Source organism: Prionailurus bengalensis, chromosome A3 (assembly GCF_016509475.1).
Source record: "Prionailurus bengalensis isolate Pbe53 chromosome A3, Fcat_Pben_1.1_paternal_pri, whole genome shotgun sequence".
NCBI classification, from domain to species: domain Eukaryota; kingdom Metazoa; phylum Chordata; class Mammalia; order Carnivora; family Felidae; genus Prionailurus; species Prionailurus bengalensis.
In genome coordinates, this window is record NC_057354.1 from 11,131,149 (window position 1) to 11,153,822 (window position 22,674).

Sequence of the window (22,674 nt, forward strand, 5' to 3'; positions counted from 1 at the left end):
TGAAGTGCGAGCAGCTGACGGTCGCTGATAAGAACTTGGATGCTTTGGAGTCCACAGGGATCCCATGGGACTCACAGAGATTCTGTGAAAGCTGTCCAGAGTCAGAATCGCTTTGAACCCCAAGACGGTTGTGCTCTTGACCGGAAGACAGAGTGGGTCAAGCACGTCTAGGAGCCTCCCAGAGCCCAGCGGCCTTTGAGGGCCCCTCTGCCACCTCCTGGTATCAGAGCTTCTCTGCCTGAATCTCTCTCCTCCCCCACCACGAGGCAGCTTGTTGTTGTTGTTTTTAAGTAAGCTCTACACCCAACACGGGGCTTGAACTCAAGACCCCAAGATCAAGAGTTGAGTCTCATACTCTACCGACTGAGCCAACCGAACGCTCTCACCAGGCCGCTTTTCACCCGGTTTTTATAGCCCTTCCTCAAGCCGTGGGCCAACTGGAAACAATAAAGCTTTCTGCGGAAGGGGAAGAAAAAAAGCTTAAGTGGGATTTTGCTCTAAGATGGGGAGGAAGATGCCCCGGTGCCTCCAGCTGCCTGGGTCGACAAAGCATCTCCAGGGAGCTGGTGATCCTATCAGTAGACGCCTTTGGGGGTGTCTACCCAGCCTGTAACCCTGCTCTCTGAGAACTCGTCACACGCCAAGAAGGAGAAGTTTTATTGCGAGTGGCTGTTAGATTTTGGCAGATGCCTTATTCCATACCTACGGAGATGTGTGGGTTTTGACCTGTATTAACACAGGGTGTCACACTGATAGACTTTCAGATGTTAAACCGACCTTGCATTCCTAGGAGAGATCCCACTCGGCCATGTATCAGCCATTTTATAGGTTGCTGGATTCAGTCTGTTGATATTTTGTTGAGAAATTCTGTGTCTATGTTCGTGAGGGATATTGGTCTACAGTTTTCTTACAGTGTCTTCGTCCGAGTTGGTGTCAGTCACTTCCAAAAGGAGGGCTGTGGAAAGCACACACTTCTAGAGTAAGACCACACCCTCTGGCCCCAGGGGATTCGGAACTGGGGCACAGAGATGGTTGCTGGCAGGCCAGTTGCTTGCACTGCAATGGTCACTCAGCTGATGCTTCTCCCCAGCTGAGGACCCTCCCCCCCACACCCTTGGAGTAAATTCTCCAGGGTCTGAGGGCCTCTGGTTCTCAGGCTCTCACATGCAAATTGCCCACGGGGGGGCCAGGCAGATCAAATAAATTGGCGAAACAATAATGGATACAAGGGAAACCTGGAGAGCACGAGCCCCTCTAAAGCGACTCAGCTTTAGCTCATTGTTTCCAGCAACAGTGTGAGCCCGGAATTGCCAGACATTCCAGGGTTTTTTTATTTTTTATTTTTTAATTTGAGAGACAGTGAGTGGGGGAGGGGCAGAGAGCGAGGGAGACAGAATCCCAAGCAGATTCTGCACTGTCAGCATGGAGTCCGATGCAGGGCTCGAACTCACAAAACCCTGAGATCATGACCTGAGCCGACACCGGCTCAGTGGGACGCTTAACCGACTGAGCCACCCAGGCGCCCCTAGATATTCCAGTTTTTGAAGAGAAGCTGGAAATCCAGCTGTCCTCAGTTTCCATTGCTGGCGACTGATTTTAGTGAAATGTTTTGAATAGGTAAGCACCAAAAAAGTATAGAAAAAAACTGAAATGGGAAAAGTCTACTTCTCACCCAAAACATATTCGTGGTTCTCAAATTTTTGTTTATCCTTCCAAAGAATGTTAATGCCTTTCTCACACAGATGGAAGCATATCACACACATTCTCCTGTACCTTGGCTTTCGTATCTTGGTGACGTTTTCAAACCAACTCACAAAGAACTCCTCTTTAAGTTTATTTATTTTGAGAAAGACAGAGAGGTGAGTCTTCAGTAGGCTCGACACTCATATCCTGGAGCATGATTTGGGGCTCAATCCCACGACCCTGGGATTACGACCTGAACCAAAATCAAGAGTCTGACGCTCCTCATAAAGAACTCATCCGTTTTGGGGGCACCTGGGTGGCTCAGTCGGTTAAGCATCTGATTTCAACTCAGGTCATGATCTCGCGATTTGTGAGTTGGAGCCCCACGTCAGGCTGTGTGCTGACAGCTCGGAGCCTGGAGCCGGCTTCCGATTCTGTGTCTCCCTCTCTCTCTGCCCCTCCCCTGCTCACACTCTGTCTCTATCAAAAATAAATAAACACTTAATAATAATAAAAAAAAAAACTCATCCATTTCTACAATTTCATGGGATTCCAGCCGTCTGAGTGTGTATATATGTACCAGAACTGAACCCATCCCATTTGATGGACACTTAGGTTCCTTCCAATCTCGTGTTATTTCCACATGTGGAGAAGAGCCTTTCGCATTTATCATTTCTCTCCTGTGTGTGTGTATATCGGGAGGTGAGATCCCTAGAGGTGAAGTTACCAGGTTCAAGGGCGTCTACACTTGTCATTCGGACAGGGACCGTCCAGAGACCTCCACCAGAACGGTGTCTCACTGCCAATGCATGAGAACGCTTCTTTCTTCAAAATTTCACTAAGCGTCATCAAAAACTTCCGTGTTTGCCAGCCTGAAATCGTGAAAACTGAGGAATTTCAATATTCTTTCATACTTACTGGTACAGATCGAGTATCTCTTCATAGGATTAAAATGTCTCCTACATTTTCTTTTCTGTGAAATGCCTGTTCATATCCTTTGCTCACTTTTCTACTTTTTCTCTTATTTATTTGTAGGAGCTGCTGAATATTAGGGAGACTATCCCTTTATAATACGTGCTGCACATATTACTTTCCCAATTTGTCATTTGTCTTTTTGGTCACTCGTCTTTCAAATTTGCTTAGGATTTATCATACTGTATGGGTTTTTTTTGGTTGAATGTTTTATTTGTTTTTGCCATGCAGAGGATTTCACTCTGGTTTTAAGGCTTCTGGATTTCGAATGATTCTCCAATGTTTCTGCCTCCTCGTATAAATTCATTTTATACATCTAACTCATCCTTAATCCGTTTGGAATTTTGGAAATGTTCCTGGTGTACAGAGTGAGGTATGGAACTCACTTTATTTTTTCCAGATGGTTACCCAGTTGTCTCAACATGAAAACATTTTTAAACAGTTCAGGGCAAACCACACATTTCTGCCAACCTGTGAGCCACCTTCTTGGAACCTCTTGCTTTGACAGACATGAAGTTCACGTCTGCTGGGAAAGCAGGGAGGTGACTGACCAAAGAGCCTCGCTCTTAATGAAAACTTGCAATGCCCTTTATACTGGTACCCCACAACAGAACCTCTTCCCTGGCTGCAAAATGACCCCGGCAAGGGCTGTGGGGCCTCCTCGAGCCAGTAGTCAAGGCTTTCCTTTACGTGACAGGACATCAGGTCACCTCTCCCAAGGACGGTGCCTCCAGAATACCAGCAGCTCAAAGGACTGAGGTCAGAATTGCCGGCAGGCTCTGTGTCCTGGCCTTCCCTCCCCCACCCCCCCCAGGTGTCCCCAAGTGTCCCTAAAAGCTCCATTTAGCACTGCAACTCCCAGAAAACTCAGAATGGCCAATCCTAGTTCATTAGTCAGCTTTCTCCACACATGTTCTCATGCAACCTCTCCCTTCCTCGCTGACTCGGGGGGAAAGGGGGGTGTCCCTAAAAGAAGCCCAGGACAGCAAAACGCAGAGAGGGCTAGTTGGCCTTGCCAACTCTTCCACAGCCTGTTCTTACTCTGAAATTCAAGGGCGGTCCCTAAGGCACTCGCTGTTGATGCTCTTGGATGCCAGTGATCGACGGAGAAAGAGCACACAGTCAGCCCTTTCCCCACAGCGCCAATCACCACAACAATGTCACCCATTGCGGTGCTCGCGGCCAGCCCTGAGTCAAGCGCTCACACGGGTCACCTCTTTTCACCCTCACGAACACCCGATGGGCAGGTGCCATCCTTCTCTGCATTCTTGCGGAGGACGAAGCTCGGCTCAGAGAGGGTAAGCAACTAACCCAGGGCCACACAGCTGAAGCGTGCAGGAGATGATGGTGCCACCCAGGCAGGCTGACCTCAGAGCCTATAAGCTCTTGGCCACAGCCCTGTGGGTCTCTATTTTAGGACACTCGGGCTGCTGCGGCTTGGTCACATGGCATTCCCTTTCACCTCTCCCTGGCCCCTGCGCCAGGCTCTGAAGAGAAAGCAGCCTAGGCGGCTCCAGCAGTCAAGTACTCGGCCTTCTGGAAATCGGTGTCCTCACCTCTTGCCTGAGAAATTAACTTTCCATTGAATCTATGCTTTCCCTGAGCAGACACAGTGGTGCACAGTGAGTATCTGAGCCTCCTTCATTAAAACCAGTCCCGATCAATACAGCACAGCCACGAGAACGACCAGTCTGCAGCTACGTACCAGCCAGGGAAGCCGGACACAGAGACGACACCACATGCACACCACCCACCCATCCTCCGGCTACAGGAAGTGCAGACACCAGCAACACCTGTCTCCGTTGACAGATGTCAGGATGCTGTTAGCCCCAGGTGGGGTTTGTGAAAATTCAGTGAACCTTACACCTAGGTGAATTTTTCTGTATACAAACTATACCTCAGTAATTTAAAACAATGTATACAAGTTTTTACTAAAAAAAAAAATCTCTCTCTATATAAGTGATATATACATATAGATAGATATATAGATATAGATATATAGATATATAGATACACTCTACGGAAAAATACTGGCTTTTCTCGGGGCACCTGGGCAGCCTAGTCAGTTGAACATCTGACTTCAGTTCAGGTCAGGGTTCATGAGTTCGAGCCCCACATCCGGCCGTCTGCTGTCAGCACAGAGCCTGCTACTGATCCTCTGTCTCCCTCTCTCTAACCCCACCCCTGCTCAGGCTCTCTGTCTCTCTCGAAAACAAATAAACATTAAAAAAAAAGAAGAAGAAGAAAACGAAAGGAAAACGCTGGCTCTTCTTGAAATAAGATGTCTGCCTACAGCTTTAATTCCAAGAAATTGTCCTAAAATTGTCAAGATGCAGCACTCCCCTTGCTTTTCTACTGCTCTGTCTCCTGATTCGTTAGGTTAGATTTCCTTGAAATTCTAATGTGGGTCTGCCGTTCCGCTGGGCGAGTGTGTGTGTCTTCTTGGCCCTGGGAGGAATTCCAGAAAAACCAGAATTACCCATCACCAAACTGAGAAATCGGGAATTTCAGGACAAGAGCAGGAAATTCAGTTGCATGAAATCTACCTTTGAAGATCCCTGGAAATCCTATTGACCTCTGCATTCTTTTTTTTTTTTCTTTAAGTTTATTTATTTTAGGAGAGAGAGAGAAAGCAAGCACGAGCAGGGGATAGGCAGAGAGAGGGAGAGACAGAATCCCAAGCAGACTCCTCGATCAGCAAAGAGCCCGATGTGGGGCTCAGTCTCACGAACCCGAGATCATGACCTGAGCTGAAACCAAGATTCCGATGCTTAACTGACTGAGCCACCCAGGAGCCCCACCCATTTTTTTTTTAATTAAAAAAAATTGTTTTTTAAGTTTATTTATTTTGAGAGAGAGAGAGAGAGAGAGAGAGAGAGAGAGAGAGAGAAAGAGAAAGAAAGTGGGGTAGGAGCAGAGAGAAAGGGAGACAGAGAATCCCCAAGCAGGCTCCCATCCTCAGCACAGAGCCCTGTGCAGGGCTTGAACTCCAACAGTGAGATCATGACCTGAGCCGAAATCAAGAGTCCCACGCTTCACCGACTGAGCTACCCAGGCGCCCCGTGACCTCTTCACTCTTACTGGGACTCTGATGACCACCGCCGCCCCCTCCCCTCAGGCAGGGCTCCCTGAGGAGCAGGCTGGCCTAGGGGGCAGGTGCTCCCTTCCAGAGGACATTTGCACCCAGACCACACATGAGCTCTTGACACCTTTATTGAGATGATTCACAGGCCCGTGGGCACGGGGCTTGGCAGCCAAACTACCCACCCCAGACAGACCTGGAGCCACGCACCCTGGTGAAGGAGCACCCCCCCACCCCCACCCCATGATGCCCACGCAAAGCCGGGCACAGACCGACAGGGAGATCGAGTCCCCGGTCCCGGAGCCCCGAAGCTCCCGAGACCCGCGCGCCCCGTCCCAGGACACCATACAGGCCCCACCCGGGTGGGAACCGCCGGCCGGCTCCGCGCGGCACGCATGGGGGCTCCAGATGCTTCTCCGAACCCCGCCGTTTCACGTGAAGCGAGAGAGGAAACTGAAAAACACAAATGCACAGCGAGAAGACCAGAAAACCCGAGCCGCTGCACGCACGCACTGTCGCTTTCCGACGACCCCGACGGCAGAGCTCACACGCGCCTGTGGCGGCGGCGACTGGGGGTCCTGGCGCGTCCCCCGCGTCCCCGGGGAAGTAGTCCTCCGTCCGGTACAGCGCGGGCAGCTCGAAGGGCAGGGGTGCCGGCGTGGACGACTTCTGGAACGACAAAGCGGGGTGCCCCGTGAGCCATTTCAGCGCACTTGTTCTGTGACCGGAGAGGTCCAGTTGTGGGACCGGACGCATCCTGCAGGGGACGTGGCCCGGGGGACAAAGACTCCGGGATGTTTGGGGGACACTGCCCGTGAGAGCCAACGCCGGCCCCCACGGACACGGACAGGCAGGGCCAGGTTGTGACGGAGAGTGACCGAGAAAGCAGGTGTCCCTGGTGCGAGGCGGGGGTCCCTCCACACGTGTGTGCACAGGAGCTCGGTGCACCCCGCCTTCCCACCTGCCCCAGCCCAGCCCAGCCCAGGGCCTGCTGCTGGGCGACTGGGGGGCAGGCTGCGCATTCCTGCACCGGGTCCCCATCTGTGCCGCCTCAAGCTGGTGCCATATGAATGTGTTACTTTAAAAAAAAAAACAACAAAAAACCATTTTAAGAAGGGCTCGCTTATTTCTGGTGTGGATTTTTGTTGAGAAGGGAGGGGAGAAGAGATTTTCCGTGAAGCAGCCCTCCCCAAGCTCTGGTTGGTGAGACCCGTTCTCAGGGTGAAACCCCAGTTTCACCGAGGACCGGGTCAAACAGCGCTTCTCCAACGTGGCCGCACCCCCCACGTGGCTGGAACCCCCCGGGAGAACTTCTGCCTGGGGGACCCCCCACCCTGAGTCTGATGACACTGGTTTGGGGCGTGGCCTAGCACGGGGGTATTTCCAAGCCCCCAGAGGACTCTCCTGCAGAGGCGGGGCTGATTCTATGACGAGGCCTCTGAGCCCTCAGGAGGAGGGGGGCCGGGCTCCGCTGGCAGACGGGCAGGTGCATGGGGCTCGGGGGCGCAGAGGGAGGAGCGCCCACTCTCCTGGTTTCCCCCCAACACCTCCCTGGACCGTCCGGTCTCCTGGACCCCAAGCTGAGACCCAGCTCGGGCAGGTCTGCAGGTGCAGGGGCGGGGGCAGCGGGGGGGGGGGGGGGGGCTCTGGCTCCCCGCCAGCCACAGCCCTCCCAAAGCCCAATGCCCGCGTGTGCCCCGCACCACGCTGGTGCACACTCGGCCTCCCCGCACACTTGTTCCCCACAGTGACGCCCTGACCGCCATCCCCATCGTGGAGGCGGGGAAACCAAGGATCAAGGGGGTCCCACGTCCTCCAGGCGTCCGCCCGACTCCACCACCACGTCCCGAGCACCCGCACCAGCCAGGCCCCTTCTGCCCACATCCCGGGCTCACTGACGGGAGAGACAAAGGAACCCACGGAACACCACCGCCACGTGACGGCTCATGGTGGGACGGCACGGGCACCTGTAGAACCCAGAGGTGGCCCAACTCCTCCTGGGGGTCGGGGAGGTTTCTGGAGGCTTGAAACTCCCTGCTTCCAGGATGGGGCCTCCAGGCTGAGACGAGAGCATGTCACACGCTGTGGCAGGAGGCGGGGGGCAGACCTGGGGACTCCAGGGGCTCAGTCCGGAATGGGGCCAGGTCGGGGTGTGGACAGCGATGAGGCTATAAAGCAAGGCCAGACCACATGGGCTCTTGGAAGCCATGCCAAGAACTTCATCCCAAGAGACCAGGGAGCCATTTAAGTCACTAACCGGGAATGTGTGTGTGGAGTTCGGTATGTGTTTTAGAAAGAGCAGAAATGAGGGGAAAGAGAGGACCAGGGAGGGGGCTGTGGCCAGTGTCCCCTAAAGGTGAGCAGTCAGGCTTAGGGCGGAAGTGGACAGATTCTCATGTCGAAGCCCCAAAGCCCTGAACGTCCCCCCACACCGAACCCTCTTTCTCTGCAGAAGGAAACCATCAAAGTATTTCCAATAAGATGGAATGTGCTCGGGGTGTAAGGACTAGCTCCCTCCCTGGGCCACCATACCTGGAAAACGCAGTTCACCTTGGCCAGGGGCCAGCCCCACAGAAGGGCGACAGAACATTCTGTCCGGCAGCCCCGGGTCGCCATTCTTGGCTCAGCCTACTTGGGGTACTTGGGGCCCAGGCCTATCCCCTGCCTCCTTTCTCTAGCTCCTTCCTGGGCCGTCCCCTGCCCCCCTGAATGGGAAGCAAGTCCTCTGACAGCTCCGTGACCAGAGCACAACTGGGAAACGAACCCCAAGACACGTCTCGCAGCCTGGGGGATGCAGTCTGGGGATAGCCCAGAGGCTTAGAATCTCTTCACCCCATTTCCTCTGAGCGCTGGCCATCGTAGTATCTAGAAAGTGGGCGAACAATGACAGCTCAAAGACCCGCTCCCTCACCTGACGCATGGGGGCCAAAGAGCATTTTGTGATCATGAAGAGATAGGTCCCTTCTCCTGACCCCCTGGTCGCAGGCAAGGGAAGGGACCCATGAGGGGTCACTGGGCGAGCCGGAGCCAGTGTCTTGACCCAGTCATGTGGCCTCATCCTGACCCCCTATTCTTTTTGAAATAGTCCTACCATTCAAGGGGGGGGGGGTGTTTCTGAATGGGTAAAGCATCCCTGTGAGAGATGGGGCTTCTGTCTCCTCCTTCAAGGAGACAGACTTCCAAAAAAGGGAGAAAATCAATATAATTAAGACAGGATCAAGGAGAAGTCATCACAAGAGCCTCCCAGCAGCCCTGGACCAAACCCCTGCCAACATCTTGGAGCACGTGGGCAAGTGTGGGACGGTGACTCATAGCTGGTTGGAGAACTGAGCCTGAAGTCACAGGGACGGCCTATGATGAGCCCAGGGGGCCTGTGGCTCAGGGCACAACTCTTGGAGAGTAGGGGGGCATGGAACGGGCACGGGCCCTCTAATCTCCACCGCCCAGTCTCGATCTTCTTGCCGGTCACTTGTGCCCGTGCCCACCCTACGGCTCCAGTGGGGGCTGGGTGGAGGCCTGACCCACCCCAGCTGTGACTGGTGGAGGGCTGAGCCTGTGGCCGGCGGCCGGCAGCCTTGAGACCTTCACTGCTGAGACAAGGACACTCTCCCTGCCTTCCGGCCCCCAAGTTCCAGAGTGGATGGCTGTGAGCCTGAGGGCCACCGCTGCCACCACAGCGCAGGACCTGCCTGGGATTGAAGCCACCAGGGGAAGCAGAGCTGGGACAAGGTCCTGACGATATCATTCGGGCACCTGAATCCGTTACTGCCTGAGGCTACAGTTTCCCTGGGACATTTCCCGTCCATGGGCCGCGGAAGCCTCTTTTTTGCTTAAGCCAAGATGACCTGGGTTGTTGTCACTTGCAACCAGGTGTCCTGAAACCAGGAACCCCCAGGGGAGCCAGCGGCTTGAATCAGCAGGTAAGGGCTGGAGTGTGAGGCTGAAACCAGCCGGACGCCCCAGCTGCTGCCAGGAGGAAGAGACCACATCCTTAGAGGCCAGGCCCCCAATCACAGACATGTCAGGACGCCACAGAAGCCCAGCCCCTCACAACTGGGGTCACAACTGGGAATCACAACATGCGGATTCCCATGGCAACCTGCAAAACGGGGGTCATCCCCATGTCCCAGAAGTGGCAGGAGCCAGGGGACCAGGGAGCTGGAGTCCAACCAGGCCTGTCTAGTTCTAAGCCCAGCCTTTGCCCATCATCAGACAGGACCCAAGTCTTTGGGGACAGAGCAGCAAACCCAAACCCTTGAGAATCTCAGTCCTCGGAGGGGACCTCAGAGACCTCCACCTCCCACCCCTCCCTCTACAGCTGGTAATAAGACTCCCCTCCGGGGGCTTCCAGGTGAGCAAAGAGGAGTGTCCACCTCCTGGCTCCCCAGCCCCCCCCCCCCCCCCCCCCCCCCCCCCCCCCCCCCCCCCGCAACCCGGCAGGAATGTTCCACCAGCCTGGGATCGGTTGGGAGATGCGGAAATCTGACACTGCAGCTCCAAGACTCTGCCCCGCCCCCTCTGAGTCTCCCTCCCTGGTTCCCCCCCCCCCCCCCCCACCATGCCCCCAGCGGGAGCTCAGTGCTCCAGCCTGCTGGCTTAAGGCACTGGGCCTGGCCTGCTCTCCCCAGTCTACCCACATTCCAGAATCCTCACTTCCACCCCGGACACCCGAGTTCTCAAACCTGGAGCCCACACACCAGACGGATATGTGCTTGGTCTGCTTCATGATTTAAAAAAAAAAAAAAAAAAAAAAAAAAAAAGGAATTAATTGCAAACATGGAACAAATCAGATTTCTCATGAAAACCAGACTGCCAGCTTCTCTCGGAAAATCAGATGATCTGGCAGCACTGGGCCCACAGCTCCTCGTGGCTCTGGGTGGCGGAGCTGAGGAACAGGGGGTACACTCTCCCGGGGCCCCAGATCGCTCGTGGCCACTTCACCATTTCTATATCCTGCCGCTTCCGGCAGAAACCCCAAAGATGGCCACCCTGGAAAGCTTCTTTTCTGACAAGCCCACCCCCACCCCCCCCCACCCCCCCCCACCAAATGGCTGCTGCAGCACTGGGTTCAGGGCAGATCACTGTCTTCTAAAGCTAAGCTCACCCACCCCAGGGCCTTAGCTCGTCCTCTACCACCAGCCCACTTGTTTCCAGAAATCCCCACAGCCCCTTGGAAGTCCTGGCCCGCCTTGTATCTCCCTCTTGGGAAGCCCTAAATGCACATTCCTAACCCTGGTCTGCTTTCTGTTCAGGCCAGGGTCTGCAAACTTGTTCTGTGAAGGGCCAGACAGAAAATACTTTAGGCCTTGCAAGCCACATGGTCGCTATGGCAACTACTCAACTCCGCCCTTGTAGCCCAACAGCAGCCACAGATAATATGTAAACTAACAGCATGGTTGTGTGCCAATAAAACTTTATTTACAAAAATGGAGGCAGGCCAGATTTGGACCCCCAGCCATGGTTTGCCCCTGAATCAATAGATCAGGACAACAAATCCTTCCCTGTAGCTCCCATTCAATGGGCACTGAGTCACCACACGGGCTGTAGGACTCAGGGGCAGGCCCACCTTGCCGACTGTCCCAGAACTCTGTGCTATTTGGTTGGCTGTTCTTGGGCCATCACTGCAGCTCCAGCCTGTCCTACCCCACCCAGCATCCCCGCACCCCTACCCCCCACCCCACCAGAAGCAGCAGGCCACATGGCATCCCCACTCAGGGGCTGGGTTCTGAGGAACACAGGGTCAGCCCCAGAGCCTGGTCAACCCCTGGGGGGCTGAGGCCCCAGGTTGACCTTGCACAGGAGCTCAGGTGCCCAGAGGCCCACACTCCTCCCCCCAGGTCACCAGGCCCTCCCAGCTTGAGGGCCTTGGGAGAGGTACCTCCCACTGAGAAAACAATCACTGCACCTACTGTGCCCAGGCTACACTCATTGTCTGTGACCCTCACGGCCTCTTTAAGTAGGGCTTTCTCCTTTTGAGCCTCCCTTTCCTCTCTGTAAAATGGGGATGATGCTATCGATTTCACGGAGTCCTGTTTGGAGCACAGCAGTGATGCTGGAGGTGCTGCAACCACCTTGGGACCATGAGGATAAGAGACACAGGCTAAGGATGTCAGACCAGCAGCCAGGAAAAGCCTGGGTCCCCAGGAGCCTCCCTGAGAAGCCCCATCAGCTCCACTGGCCACTCAGGGCTTCTTGTCACATGAAGACCACTTGTCATGTGTTTTGTGTCACAAAACACAAACCCTATTTGGTTAAACCACTTTGGTCAGGCTTCCGAACGCAGCCTGACACAGGCTGCCTTATTCTCATCATCACCCCCTTTGACAGTGAGTCACTCAAGGCCAAGCAGATAGTTAAATGGGCGGAAACAAGACTCAACCCAAGTTGTTCAGACAATGAAACACAGTGATCTCAAAAAAGAAAAAAAAAAAGTGAAAACTGCTAGACGTAAAGACAAACAGACAGAGGAGAGATACGAATCTCAAACTAATTCCAAATGACATCAAAGATTTCCCATTGGCTTCTGCATGTACTGCCCCCCTCCGGGAGCTCGGGCTTAGCTGGCCCTCCCCTGGATGGGGCTGCACTCAGCCATTTGCTTTCAAAGAGCAGAATATGAAAAGGAGGAAAAATAACTGCTCAGGAAAAACCTGGCAAACACCACTCAGTCCGGGGGTCAAGGTCAACACCATCAGCGATACATCTTGTGGACAGCATGTGCCCTGGATGTGACGCGAAGTCACCTCACCTCTGTGGTCTTCCTCCCCAAACCCGTAAGCCCAATCGAACCACAAGAAAAACATCAGATCAGCCCTAACAGAGGGATATTGTGCAAAATACTTAACCCATATTCCTCAAAACTGTCAAGGTCCTCAAAAACAAGGAAAGTCGGAGAAGGTGTCATAGACCAGAGGCAGCTGAGGAGGCAAGGTGAGTAAATAGAGTACGGTTTGTGTCTCGGATGCCATCCTGGGACAGAAAAGGACACCAGGGAAAAACTAGCAGAGTCTGAATAAACCGTGCAGCTTAGTTATTAGCAAGCAATCCATTGACGTCGGTCTCCTGACTGTGACTGCACCACAGTAAAACAAGATATTAACAATGAGGGAAACCGGGTGAGGGGTACATGGGAACTCTCTGTGTTATCACAGAAACCTGTCTCTAATTCTAAAATTATAGGGGCGCCTGGGTGGCGCAGTCGGTTAAGCGTCCAACTTCAGCCAGGTCACGATCTCGCGGTCCGTGAGTTCGAGCCCCGCGTCGGGCTCTGGGCTGATGGCTCGGAGCCTGGAGCCTGTTTCCGATTCTGTGTCTCCCTCTCTCTCTGCCCCTCCCCCGTTCCTGCTCTGTCTCGCTCTGTCCCAAAAATAAATAAACGTTGAAAAAAAAATTAAAAAAAATAAAATAAAATTATAGAACGTATTTGGGGGCTGGGGGGAAGCAACAGACAGAAGAAACAGCCCTATCTGCACAGACCAATCCCCCGGCCTCTCCACAACCACAGCGACCTGGTGTTGAGCACTTTCTGGGCACCCAGCCCATGATGGGCCCTATGGATGCACAGCCTATCTGTTCTCGCAGCTGCCGACAGAGGCAGGTATCCCTAATTCCATTTTGCAGAAGAGGAAACTGAGGGCCAGAGAGGTACTTGCCCAAATATTCAGCTGGGAACTGGCAGAGACGGATTTGAATCCAGGACCCCCCAGCCCCGGCACGGAGCCAGGACAACAGAAAGTCCCGGGACTGAGTGGGGCTGGGGGGTGAGCTCTGAGTGCAGGACTCAGGAGGTCCCTTTATCACCTGCTTCCCAACCTTAGCAACTTCAGGAACCGCCCCCACGCCCCCGACTTCAACGTACTTGGAGATCGCAAACTGGTGGCCTTTGCTTAGCATCTGGCCCGCAGTCACGGCCAGTTTGGCTCGTGCGAATTTGAAAACGAGTTAGCTGCCAACAGGGAAGAGCTGGGATGTTTCAAATAAATACCGAGTTCCTATTTCTCTTGAAGGGAGCGATCTGGCCACTCTGAGCGCGCATTCCTGTGGGGTGCCGTGAGCTGGCCCCTGCAGACAGGGCATGTGCTGTCCAGTTCGCCACCGCCCCCACCCGGCCTGACTCACTGGTCCGCAGGACCTGCCGAGCCCTGGGGGGCATCTGAGCCGGCAGTGGCTCCAAGCTCACGGCACATCACTGAGACACAGGGCTGTCGAGGACTTGGATGGAGAAGGTGTCGCTTCCAGTCCCTTGCTCTGGGCCCCACGGGCTGGGGACCGCCAGTGCCCGCTGCCCTTCCCACCGTCTCCCTGGGAGCTCGCGGAAGCCCATGAGGCCGGCACTGTGACGGTGCCCATCCTGTGGAGCAAAGAGCAGACTTGGAGAGAAGGTAGGTCACACATCCAGGGTCACACAGACGGTGAAAGGCCAAGCTGGGAATCAGAGCAGGCTCTCCTGGGCTGTGGGCACTGCCCCCTGCCACAGCCAGCCCACAGGACCGTCCCCCTTGGTCCCAGCCTCCCTCCTCCGTCCCAGCCTGGGGCCTTCTGTACGTCAGGCCACGCCTGGCTACTCTGCCTGCAATGTTCCGTGTTTGCTCCAGGGCCCCCAGTCTTCCAGAAGGCTCTGACAGCTGTGAGCAGAGCTCCACCCACTTCTCTGCAAGCAGCCCCTGCGTGTCCAATCCCGTCTGCAGCGCTGGACTGGCCAGGCTCACAATGCCTGCAAGACGGCAGAGCCCTCCCACCCAGCTGGGCCACCAGCCCCAACCCCTGCCAGCCCAGTGACCCAGAGCGGCCGGTGGCAGGAGGGGGCTGCTGAGGCTCTGATGGCAGAGGAACAGGGCTGGAGGCTCCCGCGGCGCGCAGCCCCCCGCCCAGAAGGCCCTCGAAGGAGGGACCAGCTGGTGAAATCTCGCTATAGGTGATGCTGACCCTGGGCAGCGGCTCTAGAAGGTTCGTGGCTCCCCTGTGGATTCTGCTTTTAGCTGGAGGAAAAGCGTTAACATGGAAACTAGCAGAGGAGGAGCCCCTAGACGTTCTGCCAAGATACCGGCTCCTAAATCCAAACTCACACACACTCTGGGAGGGGAGACAGGACAGCCGGCGGGAGGAGTCATGTCACGGCCTCCTCCAGAACTAGACCGAACAGGGCGGGAGGCGGGGGTGCCCAGCCCCTGACCCAGAGTCTGATCTCTCTCTCCCCGTGGCCAGGGCTCCGCTGTTGCCTGCTTGGCCCCTCCTCCCTCCGGCCGCTCCACTCTCGGAGCCCCTCTTCCTGGAGCCCCGGCTCCCCCTCCACTTCATGGTTTGCACCAGAGTCGTCCTGTTTCGACACCGAGTCACTTGGCCTTCGCCGCTCATCATCACACAGCCACTGACAGAATTGTCCGATGACCATCTACTTACACGCGTGTTGTTAACTGAGCACCTGCTCCGCGTGGGTGTCAGAAGGCCCTTGCACGGAGAAGGAAACTGAGGCTTTCAGCGGTCGCGAGACTCACTGTGGGGCCCACCCACTGCCCAGCCTGGACGCCCACATCCCACGGGTCCTCAATCCCTTCTGCTAATTCCTCCCAAACCCCTCTCCCCATCACCACCGGTGTCCTGTCTGTGCCACCTCTCAGGGGCCGCTCTGGCCCTTAACCCATTCTCTGCACAGCAGCCTGAGGGACTGTCTTAAGAAACAAATCCGATCCGGGGAGCCTGGGTGGCTCAGTCGGTTAAGCATCTGGCCCTCGATTTTGGCTCAGGTCATGATCTCACGGTTCCTGAGATCGAGACCCACGTCGGGCTCCGTGCTGCTTGGGATTCTCCCTCTCTCCCTGCCCCTCCCCAGCTTGTGCCCTCTCTCTCTCTCTCAAAATAAACAAATAAAAATTAAAAAATAAAGAATACATTAAAAAAAAAAAAAAAGAAACTTGATCCTCCAGTAAGTACCTTGTGATGGTGAGAATAAAATGAGACTCTTCACCGCTGTCCTCAGGCCCTGCCACTAAGGTCACCAATGGGCCCAACCCAGACCCACAGGTGCATCCCGCTTGACCTCTTGCTGTCTCTTGCTCCTTTGGTCTGGTTGTGTTCCCAAGTTTTTGAATGAAATGCCTCTTCTCTTTAAAAGATGGATTTCAAGCTTCTTGTTTAAGGGGCGCCTGGGTGGCGCAGTCGGTTAAGCGTCCGACTTCAGCCCGGTCATGATCTCGTGGTCTGTGAGTTCGAGCCCCGCGTCGGGCTCTGGGCTAATAGCTCCGAGCCTGGAGCCTATTTCCGATTCTGTGTCTCCCTCTCTCTCTGCCCCTCCCCCGTTCATGCTCTATCTCTCTCTGTCCCAAAAATAAATAAAAAACGTTGAAAAAAAATTAAAAAAAAAAAAAAAAAGCTTCTTGTTTAAAAAAATGGAAAGCTAGGGGCTCCTGGGTGGCTCAGTCAGTTGAGCATCCGACTTCGGCTCAGGTCGTGATCTCAAGGTCCGTGAGTTTGAGCCCCGCATCAGGCTCTCTGCTGACAGCTTGGAGCCTGGAGCCTGCTTCGGATTCTGTGTCCCAATCTCTGCCCCTCCCCCACTCACATTCTGTGTCTCCCTGTCCTTCTGCCCCTCCCCTGCTCACATGCATGCACAACTCTCTCAAAAATAAATGAACATTAAAAACGTTTAAATAAATAAATAAATAAATAAATAAATAAATAAATAAAATAAAGCACATCCGTGGCAGCATATGCAAAGCACTGAGGGAACAGCACAGAGAAGAGCTACTAAATAATAATACCAACATCACCAGTCATAATAACAGCCACTGACCCTTATGTTACCTGAATTACTGCTCACGACAATCCTGTGCAGAGGCTGTAACTATAAATCCTGCTACACAGATGTGGAAACTGAGACTCAGCAGGCTTAGGACCTCACTCAAGGCGTGACACTTGTAGGGGACAGACAGGGCCCGGCTCGTGGGCGTGCCATCCACATAGACACACAGGCCCGCACTTGGTCTGATGCTCTATCGCTGGCCTGAAATTCTTAATAAGCTTTGACAAGGGGGCCTGCAGATGTTGTAGGATCTCTGGGCTCCCAGGGTCGGTTGCCTCCATGCCTCAGAAAGGTCACTCATGGAAGATATTTGAAGAGGACATATCAGATAAAGGGTTAGTATCCAAAATCTCTAAAGAACTTCTCAAACTCGACACCCAAAAAATAAATAATCCAGTGAAGAAATGGGAAAAAGACATGAATAGAAGCTTCTCCAAAGAAGACATCCAGATGGCCAACCGACACATGAAAAAATGCTCAGTATCACTCATCATCAGGGAAAGACAAATCAAAACCACAATGAGATACCACCTGACACCTGTCAGAATGGCTAACATGAACAACTCAGGCAACAACATATGGCGAGGATATGGAGAAAGAGGATTTCTTTTGAATTGTTGGTGGGAATGCAAGCTGGTGCAGCTACTCTGGAAAACAGTGTGGAGGTTTCTCAAAAAACTAAAAATAGAACTACCCTACGACTCAGCAATTGCACTACTAGGTATTTATCCAAGGGATACAGGTGTGCTGTTTTGAAGGGGCACGTGCACCCCCATGTTTACAGCAGCATGATCAACAATAGCCAAAGAATGGAAAGAGCCCAGATGTCCATCGATGGATGAACGGATAAAGAAGATGTGGTATATATATACAATGGAGTATTACTCGGCCATCAAAAGGAATGAAATCTGGCCATTTGCAACTACGTGGATGGAACTGGAGGGTATTATGCTAAGTGAAATTAGTCAGAGAAAGACAAATCTAGGACTTCGCTCATATGTGGAATTTAAGATACAAAATAGATGAAAATAAGGGAAGGGAAGCAAAAGAAAAACAAGGAGGGGGACAAACATAAGAGACTCTTAAATACAGAGAACAAACTGAGGGTTGCTGGAGGGGGCTGTGGGTGGGGGGATGGGCTAAATGGGGCAGGGGCACTAAGAAGGGCGCTTGTTGGGGTGAGCACTGGGTGTTATATGTAGGGGAGAAATCACTGGAATCTACTCCTGATATCATTATTGCCCTAGATGTTAACTAACTTGGATATAAATAGATAAATAAATAAATGTTAAAAAAAAAAGTCACTCGTGGACGGCTTCGTGGGCAGCGTGAGGCCAGCACTCCTGGCTGAGAGGACATCGTGGGGCAAAGGGCACAGCAGGAGCAATGGAGGATCTGAGGGGGACATCAGCCAACGGATTTGTCTGGAGCCAAGACTGACCCACTCCTGGCACAGAGCAAGGAAGGGAAGATCCTTCCCCAGCCCAGAGCATCAAAGCAGCTTCCTATTCCCAGGGGTCTGCTCAGCTTAGCAACCTCCTTGTCAAACAGATTCTCCACCGACCCACAGGAGGCACGGTTGTGTCCGGATTCCAGCCACTGGCGGGTGGTCCGGCTCCAGATGAGTGTCCGTGGCCCGAACCAACAGCTGGCTCAGGTTCCCCAGCTGGCTACTGTCATGTGGGAGCTATACATTTCTCACTCTGATGCCGGTTAGCGGTAGAATCCTTGGAGGTTCCATTGCCTGGCCTCGAAGGTGGTTGGCTCCACAAAAGAATGTTGAAAATAGCACCGGTTATAGCTCTGGGGAGCAGAAAGCAAACACAGCCTCAACTGACCATTTTGTCAGGGTCCCCAGTGTGGGCAGCTGTTCTCCGTCAGATACACAAGCCGTTTGGACGTGTCCAGAACCAGCAGGTGCCAAGAAGCCGCCTACATGCCTGCCCCCCACCCCTGCCCGGGCTGGAGAAAGACTCCCCAGGGCTGAGCAGTCGCCTCCCGACAGCTGAAGGAATCTGCTTCAGAGGCAAGGCCCAGACTGTCACCTGTGCCCATTCTCCCCCATCCCAGACATCCAGGCAGCCTTGGGAGTCTCCTCTCAATCCACCCTTTCCTCAGACGCAGGTGCTCTCCGAGCTCTGGTCTGGGCCCGCCAACCCCTCCAGCGGGTGGCCCGGGCTGCGGCCACCACACTGATGTCACCCTGTCACTCGCCCTGGGAAGCCCTTTTACGGGAGCTCGCCTCCCGCGCTGTCCTGGTCTGATTAAGACATTTTATCCACTGGGCCCCCTGAGGGTGGCAATGGATGATCTCCAAGGTCTGGAAAAATAATACTTGAGAGCGAGAAAAAGAAGAAAAGCTCGAGATGAAGACAGCAGGGATGGGACAGAGCAGGAGGTAACGAGAGACGGGGTCGGAGACGCAGACAAAGGGAAAGACACAAGAGGGACAGACACACACAAATGGGAGAGAGAGAGCAAGAGACAATGTGGAAACGAGATGGGGGAGGGGACTGAGAAAAAGCAGAAATAGATGAAAAGGAGGAGGGGAATGTGTGGTGAATGGGGAGAGAGGGAGAACAGAGATAGAGAATGAAGATGGACAGAGTGAGGGAGTAAGACAGGAAAGGAGAGGGAAGCACGGGGGCCAAGAGAAAAGGGAGGCACGCCCCGAAAGGCGGTGGCAGGGGTGGGGACACTTTGGGGACAAGGACCCGGAGGGGAGGGGATGGTGACAGGAGTGCACGAGCTGTTCCGTGCATTCAGGACCTCTCCGAACCCAAGCCAGGCTGCTGCACCAGATACACAAGAAACGCCCCCTCCGGGCCCCCACCTGCCAGCCCCATCCCTTTGTCAAAGAAATCATATTCTTCCCAAAGGACGGAGGCCATCTCGGGAGTCAGGTCAGTCTTTGTTGAAGGGACTCTATCTCACCTTAGGGGCAGCGCTTTGCCCTTTTCCCATTTTATTCACGACCCCTGGAAACCCTGGTCTAAACCCTCAACAGGGGCCCAGCCCTCTGGCTGCAAAGAGAGAAAGGGGAGGAAGGGGGAGATGGTGAGTGAACCGCTTCTTCCACGCCCACCGCAGACACCCAGCCCCGAGGCAGCCTCACCCCAGCTGCAGGGACATCATCTGTCTCCCTGGGCTGGCCACATCCCTGCGCCCGGTACTCTAAGATGCTTAATCGACTCGCGCTCGGTCATCGACCTAGATCCCCTCTGTCTCCTGGGGTGATCTCGTTCAGCTTCTGGCTCCATGCTGGACACCTCCAGCCCCGAACCCCACACTAGCATCTCCAACTAGGGCTCTGCCCTGCAAACACATCCAGACAAACTCTTGAGTCACGCAGCGACTTGGATGTATCTACAGAGAATAATGCTGAAAAGAGCCAATGCTGAAAGGTTACATGGTGTAGGGTTCCATTTCTAGAACATTTTTGAAATAGCAACATTTTAGAAACGGAGGGCAGAGTGGTAGCTGCTGGGGATTGAGCAGGGGTGAGATCCCGGCAAGACTGGAACTGTTCAGTGTGGACCCTAGTGGTGGAGACAGGAGGCTAACTAATATAAACGTGTAGAATTTATACAACTGTCTAGAACCTAAACACCTGCAAATGAGGACAAGCAAAATGGGAGCCCTAAGACCAGCTGATTGTATCAATGTCAATACCTGGTCATGATATTATTATACTAAAGTTTTGCAAAATGTTTCCACTGGGGGAAAAGGGGCTAAGCTTCCAAGAGATTTCTCTGTATTCATTCATTCATTCATTCTTTCTTTCTTCCTTCCTTCCCTCCTTCCTTCCTTCCTTCCTTCCTCTCTCCCTTCCTTTTTACACTTGATCTTAGCCAAAAGGCTGAGAAGCGATGCCCTTCCTTCCTTTCTAATGCTTATTTATTTTTGAGAAAGAGAGAGGAAGGGGCAGAGAGAGAAGGAAACACAGAATCTGAAGCAGGCTCCAGGCTCTGAGCTGTCAGCACAGAGCCCGATGCAGGGCTTGAACCCATGAACTGCGAGATCACGACCTGAGCCAAAGTTGGACACTTAACCAACTGCATCACTCAGGCACACCCCCCCCCCAATATTATTGCTTAACTGCGTGTAAATCTACAATTTTTGCAAAAAATTTCAATTAAATACCCTGCCCCGTGCACACACGAGGAATAGACCCTGTTTCCCCAGCTCTGCCCTGACCCGCCCTGGTCCAGGCCAACAGCATCTCTCCCTGGACCATCGCAGGCCAGATCCCACCTCAAACCCTCCAGAGCTGAGTCCCAGTGCTGGCCCCACACCTGCTCCATCCACCCCCTTCACCTCCGACTTCCAACAGGCTGCCCACTCAGGTCTCACTGCTCCCACAGCCGCCCAGGACCCCTGCACATGCCCTTTCTACCTCCTTCAGCAAACCAGCCACCTCCCTGACCACATCCTACCCTCAGACACCCATCTCCCCGTGCTTCTTCACTTTTCCATCTCCCCCGGGGCACACTAGACTGTCACCTGCCAGGTGGCAGGAATATTTTCTGTTCTCCATGGGTTCCAAGGATACAAAATAGCGAACAGCTCATCCAGGTCGGTGGGTAAGTATCGGTGGGTAAGTATTTGCTGAATGAATGAACAAATACGTGAATGTACGGATGACCAAAAGAACAGAGGGGAGGCCCATGGAGATTTGGCATCAAAGGAGTTAAGCCCGGCCCAGGGACTGGGGTCCTGGTGCAGCCAAGGAGGACTTACAGGGAATGTGGGGGAGGAAGAGGCCAGGGTGGGCCTCAGCACAGAGGGGGGATGGGCGGGGCTGTCTTCAGCAGGAAGAGCCCAAGGCAAAGAAGCCCGGGAGAATACCTCTCAGGCTGACCATGCTGGCCACTCCCCAACATGCTTTCAAGAAAACAGAAACAGTTTGGGTGGGAGGCCGAGTTCACTTTCTGGGGCCTCCGGGGGACCTATGGGCCAAGCCTAAGGGGCTTCCTACCATCTGCCCATTTCCTCCAAAGTGGCTCATGATGCCTGGGGAGTGAGGGTGTGAGTGGAGGTGGGGGGGGGGTCACAAAGGGCTTTGGATCTGCACTGTGACATGCCCTCCGAAGCCCCACGTGGAGCTGCCAGCACTGAAATCAGGTCCCTCCATCTAGCACAGGAAGCTGCCCATTCCTACATCTCTCAGACGGCAGTGGTCCCCCCTCCCTAGCTGTGTGATCTTAGCCAAGTTACTTAACCTCTCTGTGCCTCAGTTGTCTCAGCTGGTGAACAGGACTAACGACAGTTTCTTACTTCAGGGGGTGTTATGCCCATAGAACTGCAAAGTCCTTAGAAAATACCAAATGCTCACTGAATGCGGCTAATTTCATTATTATTATGGCCCCCTGAATTCATATTCTTTTTAAACACCGTCACTAGCTTACAAAGAGCCCGAGCGTACAATTTCATAACTTTGCATTTTTAGCATTAAATGCATTTCAGTTTCAAAACACGAACGTTTAAACTAAATCACAGTTGTGGGAGCCAATTCTGGGCACTGCTTGATTTTTAATAACAAGGAGCCTCAAAAATTGTAAGTGCTGGGACATCCTCCAGCCGCTAAAAGGCATGGCTCCTATATCGACCGAGGCAGCTGGCTCAGAGTATACTCAGTGGACGCCTGCTGGCCAGTGACAAGTTACAGGAGGCCACACCAGGCACAAATACTCTGGCAGCCAGCCCCAGCAGCAGCCCCCGGCGTGGTCTCCCACTTCTCTCGAACCAGCGACTGATGCCATCTGAGCCGTTCCTTTCCCCCCCCCCACTCTCCCCCACACACACTCCTTGGGGTATCGCCCGAGGCCTCTGGAGCCTGGTCCACACCAGCGAAGAAGCTTCCAGACACAGGACGAGAAGAGCTGGTGCCAGGGCCACAGCGCCAAGATCCCCAACCCAAGTCCCAGCGGGCACCTCCCCTCCGGTGCTCAATGATGTCCAGCCTGGAAGGAGCTCCCTCCCTGCTCCGGCTCCTCACTGCATTCGAAAGCCGGAATCACCCCCTCTGCCTGAGGCTCCAGGTTAATTATTAGGACTCTCCAAGTAACGGGAACTTTGGCCTTGACTTTAGGTCTGGCCGCATCACTAGGTGCAACGGTATCAGGCAGAACAGGCACCC

General features: G+C 53.9%; 1 protein-coding gene and 1 long non-coding RNA gene across 2 annotated transcripts in view; one reads left to right on the forward strand and one right to left on the reverse strand.

Moving 5' to 3' along the window:
• Positions 1-6,163: 6,163 nt before the first annotated feature.
• The window catches only part of BCAS4 (breast carcinoma amplified sequence 4), a 61,488-nt gene continuing 44,977 nt past the window's right edge, over positions 6,164-22,674 (reverse strand). The window contains 2 exon segments of the mRNA XM_043553677.1: positions 6,164-6,316; positions 6,319-6,406. Coding sequence (XP_043409612.1) covers positions 6,282-6,316; positions 6,319-6,406 — 123 coding nt within the window. The 3' untranslated portion in view covers positions 6,164-6,281.
• LOC122467272 lies at positions 13,869-15,872 on the forward strand. The gene is made up of 3 exons (XR_006292877.1): positions 13,869-14,118; positions 14,332-14,683; positions 14,942-15,872. It is a non-coding gene; the product is annotated as an uncharacterized LOC122467272 (long non-coding RNA).